Below are 4,911 nucleotides of genomic sequence, written 5' to 3'. Positions count from 1 at the left end.
TGAGAGTGAAAAGAGAGAGAAAAGGAGAGAAGAGAGACAGAGAGAAAGAGAGAGAAGAGAGAGAGAACAGATGAGAGACAGAGAGAGATCGAGCAGAGAGACGAGAGCAGAGAGGACTAGAGAGAGAGAGAGACCGAGAGAGAGATTAGAACGAGAAAAAGGATAACGGCAGAGAGATAAAAAGGGAACATACAAGAAAAGAGAGAAGAGAGAGCAGAGATAGACGAGACCGACATAGAGAGAGAGACACAGAGAGAGAGACACACACAGAGGAGAGACACAGAGAGCAGAGACGAGCAAAACGAGAGAGGAGAGAACAAAAAACAGGGAAGCGAGAGACACGGAGGGAGAGACGAGGAGAGAGAGAGAGAAGAGAGAGACGACGAAAGAGAGAGAGAGAGAGAGACCACGGACGAGATGATGACCGGAAGAGAGAGAGAGGACGGAGTTCCTAAGAGGTTCTTCTAAACAACGTAAGAAGCTTGTCGGGCGTTTCCACAAAGTCATTGATTTGCGCTTCAGCATATTGTTTTGCCCGCGAACTCCTATGTTTTTGCTTGCGTCAATTTATTTTAGTCTTCAGGCCGTTTGCATTTACCAGCGTCTGCAAGCAGGTCTGCAGTGCAGTAGGCTGGATTTGTCATCTTATTCATGCGTAGCGAGCTCAAGCCTCTAAGGTCGGATACGGTGTATAGAAGGGAGAAGCCCTAGTCAGGGGATGCCATACCAGAAAAAGACGCCGGTTTAGCGTGGAGAGAGAGAAGAGAGAGAGTAGAGAGAGGAGAGGGAGAGGAAAGAGAGAGAGACTTCGAAGACAGAGAGAGTGCAGAGAAGAGAGGTGAGAGAGAGAGCTGAGAGACGCAAGGAGCAGAGCAGATATGGAGAAGATCATCGTTGATCTTCGGCATGCACAGATTCAAGTGACACCACACATTAAAAATTATGTATTTCGCATCTTCTTAATTGATTCCCACAATAAAACGAGTGGTTTATCTTCCTTGTGAACTTAGAGAAAAAGTTGTCAACGATGGGACATTTAAAGAAAGCGTACATACTTCATACGTTCCTCGGAGTTTCAGCGCGAATCGCAAAGGTGCGACAGGCAGATCGGTGCGGACCTCCTGTAAACTGGTCCATGCGACCACTCAAGCGTAACATAACTGCTGTGTGTAACTGCCTCCATGTTGTACTTAATTACTGTAACGTAACTACTGTGTGTAACTGCTGGGTGTAACTGCCTCCGTGTTGTGCATAATTACTGTAACTGCGGCTCGTGCTGTAAACTGCTGTGTGTAACTGCTGTGGTGGTAACTGCTGTGTGCTAACATGCTTGCTGTTGTAATGCTGCTGTGTAAGCTGCTGTGTGTAACTGCCTGCGGTGTAACTGCCCCCGGTGACGTGTGGTTTAAGTTAGCATCATGATGAGGCTCGCCGCTCCCCACGCATTACAACGCGATACGACGAGAATAAAACAAAAAACAAACAGACAGACGCGCGCACGCTCGGCACGTCGATTCTAAAGTTAGCGATGCTAGAGTTAACATGATATATTGATGGCACCAGCAGCAGCCGCACAGGCAGCAGTAAGTAAAGCAGCAGCCACGCGAGCAGTCAGTAACAGCAGTGTAGAGCAAGCAGTAAACAGCAGCAGCAGCAGCAGCAGCACCACCACCACCAGCACAGCAAGCAGCACGCAGCAGCAAAGGCAGCCAGCAGTAGAGTAGTAGTAGTAGTAGTAGTAGTAAGTTGAGTAGTAGTAGTACGTTAAGTAGCTAGTAGAGTAGTAGTAGTTAGTAGTAGTAAGTAGTAGTCAGTGGAGCGCCGGCAGCAGTAGTAAAGCCACTTAACAACCACGCACGCTACCCGCACCCGCACTGGCCGGGCCACGCCACGCGCCATTTATCAACCAATCACCAACACCACCACCAGACCAACACCAGTCACACGCGACGCACCGAAGCCGACCCCACGAACTTCACAAAACAACACGAACAGCTGCAGCAGCAGCAGTAGTAGTAGTAGTAGTAGTAAGAGTAATAGGGCCGCATCATCACCACCAGCTAGCCACTCCAGCACCACGCAGCAAGCCAGCACCACCAAGCAGCAGAAGCAGCAGACAGCAGTAGCAGCGAGCAAGCAGCAGCAGCCAAGCAGCAGCAGCAGCAGCCAAGCAAGCAGTAGCGGCGCACCAGCCGCCCGCACCACCACCACCACCACACCACGAGCAGGCAGCAGGCAGGCGCAGCAAGCGAGCCAGACAGCTTGGCATGTATTGTTGAGCTGTTACAATGTTACGTCGACGCGCCTCCCGCGTGGGGGATATTCTTCCCAACCCACAAACTGCGCGGATGACCCCCCCCCCCACCCACACACACACTGTCGATTCTCTCTTGTCTACGGAGAAACTCTCGCCTCGCGGGATGGGCGTCGGACATCCACGTGATCGCTCAGCAGAGTCAAGGCGACGAGAATCACGGTGTTCACAGTGTTAAAGTGCGCCGGCATGCGCGATGCGTTAAAAACACGCGCGCGCAAAAACGCAAGAACGTCTTAGAAGCGATTATTATCTATGAATATCCTCATGACACCAGCCCCAAGTCTTCCCCTTTCTCGCTCTTTCGGCTCTCTCGCGTCTTGCTCGTCGGCATCCCCCCCCCCTCTCTCTCCTCTCTCCCCCCCTCTCTCGTCTCTCTCTTTCTCTCTCTGCTCTCTCTCTCTTCTATATATATATATATATATATATATATAAAGGGAAAGAGAGAGATTTACATTTTTTATTATTTACATATATACATATCTATTATTCTGCTCCACTCTACTCTCCCTCCCTCTCTCTCTCTCTCCCTCCCTCTCTCTACTCTCTCTCCCTCCCTCTCTCTCTCTCTCGCGCGCTCTCTCTCTCTCCGCCCTCTCTCTCTTGCCTCTTACATCCTCACCCCCTCTAACTATCTCATTCTGCCTATCTTTGGCTCTCACTCCCCCTCTCCATCTGTTGCGCTCAATCACCACGTCTCCCTCTACATTCTTCTCTTCCTCTCACTCCCCCTTTCTCTCCCTCTACATTCTGCTCTATCCCTTCCCCTTCTCTCTCTGTCTTCTGCGCTCACTCACCCCTCCACCTCTACATTCTGCAATTACTCACCCCTCTCTCTCTCTCTACATTCTGCGCTCACTAACCCTCTCCCTCTTTCTCTATTTGTATAGTTAACCCGCCGCCATCATGAAGCCAAGCTTCCCCAAGGACCCCGTCATGCGTAACGAAGCCGGTAAAATCATCATGGAGGCTATCGTCAGGTCGGACCCGCATGGGAAGCCGACGTGGTTCCACGAGAAGAAGGAGGTGAAGGATGGAGGTCGCTTCCACATGGGCTCCGAGGAGCAGAAGGACGGCACGATACTGTACTCGCTCGCCGTGACCGTAAGTACGCGCGCGCACACGTGCATGGTCGCGCACGCACGCACGCACGCACACGCACGCACTGACACGCACTCGGGCGCGCACACGCTCACGCGCACGTACATTCACACACAGACACACACGCACGCACGCACACGTGCGCACGGACGCGCACGTACACACACACAGTTCCGCGCGCACACACTGCACTCAAATACGGACACGGACACATCAACTAACGCACACACGCATGAGCGCGCACACGCGCACACACGCACGCACGCACGCACGCACGCACACACGCGCACGCACACACGCGCACGCACGCACGCGCACGCACACACACACACACACACACACACACACACACACACACACACACACGCACACACACACACACATGGGCGCATGCACGCGCATAAATGCACCACGCGCGGATGCGCTCATGCGCTCATGCACGCACGCTGTTCCAGAAAGAATCTGAGAAGATACTCAGGGGAGGGAGCGGCTGGAAACCAGGATTTCCGTCGGAGCTTAGATTTTTGTTAGAAAAAACTCGAAGATTACCGAGACGCTAAGCACGCTACACGATGCAGGCTGGTGGGACGAACGCATAGTTGCCAGGTTTCCACACACATCACCCGCTTGAGCCCAGCCCGTCGGTGGCTGCTGCTGCCTTCGCTTCTCTCTCGTGTTTGCTATGATAACACGTTCGCATGCGTTCGCACACGATTCACGACAGTCGTGGACTGCGCCTTTGAACGACGACACAGTAAAGTTACTCTAGAGTAGTGGTTCTTAACCATTTCCGAGTCATGTACCCCTTTGAGAATCTGGTGAAAGCTACGAACCCTTCCCCAGAAAATGCAGACAAGGTTTTTACGGACTAAGGATGACTTAAGGTGCAACTACGGACTCCCTGAAGCCCTTCCACGGGCGGAAAACACGTACAAGCGTACACGCGTGAAAAACACATACAGCCCAGGTCAGCCTGACCATGCTATAGCAGCAATATTTAAAATGAGCGTGGTTATCTTGCTTGGGCGGATAGGGCAGTTATCAAGGAACCCTGTTGAAGGGTTGATCTTGATCCTGGAGATTTATTTCACACACTCTCTCTCTCTCTCTCTTTCGCAGACGCCCAAGAAGGAGGACGCCGGTGCTTACACCCTGACCGTGACGAACAAGTCTGGCGACAACAGCGCCAAATTCTCCCTCAACGTCGGACGTAAGTACTACACGGCATTGCACAGCCGCTCAACACAGCGTCGCGTGTAGACAGACAGACGTTGCCGCGAGATCTCGCGAGATTGAATCAGTCAGAAATCGTTTCTAACCGCGAACGAAATTGCACCGAATTTCACATTAGAGTTAACCCTAATTTATAGAGAGGGTCTATAGAGAATGCAATGCCTGCATTCTGTCTACGGATGTGCTACTATAGCAATTATTGTTCCAGCCATTTCGTATAAGAAGTACGGGTCATCATATTAACAACAATATACCAACTCTGG

General features: G+C 51.7%; 1 protein-coding gene across 1 annotated transcript in view; it reads left to right on the top strand.

Moving 5' to 3' along the window:
• The first annotated feature begins 3,204 nt into the window (after positions 1 to 3,204).
• Positions 3,205 to 4,911, top strand: part of LOC106815231 (disorganized muscle protein 1-like) — a 2,424-nt gene continuing 717 nt past the window's right edge. The window contains exons 1-2 of the mRNA XM_014819662.1: positions 3,205 to 3,418; positions 4,535 to 4,625. Coding sequence (XP_014675148.1) covers positions 3,221 to 3,418; positions 4,535 to 4,625 — 289 coding nt within the window. The 5' untranslated portion in view covers positions 3,205 to 3,220. The remainder of the gene's footprint in view (positions 3,419 to 4,534; positions 4,626 to 4,911) is intronic.

The sequence above is a fragment of the Priapulus caudatus genome, unplaced genomic scaffold (genome assembly GCF_000485595.1).
Source record: "Priapulus caudatus unplaced genomic scaffold, Priapulus_caudatus-5.0.1 Scaffold1070, whole genome shotgun sequence".
NCBI lineage: Eukaryota > Metazoa > Priapulida > Priapulimorpha > Priapulimorphida > Priapulidae > Priapulus > Priapulus caudatus.
This window is presented reverse-complemented; position numbering and strand designations above follow the sequence as displayed.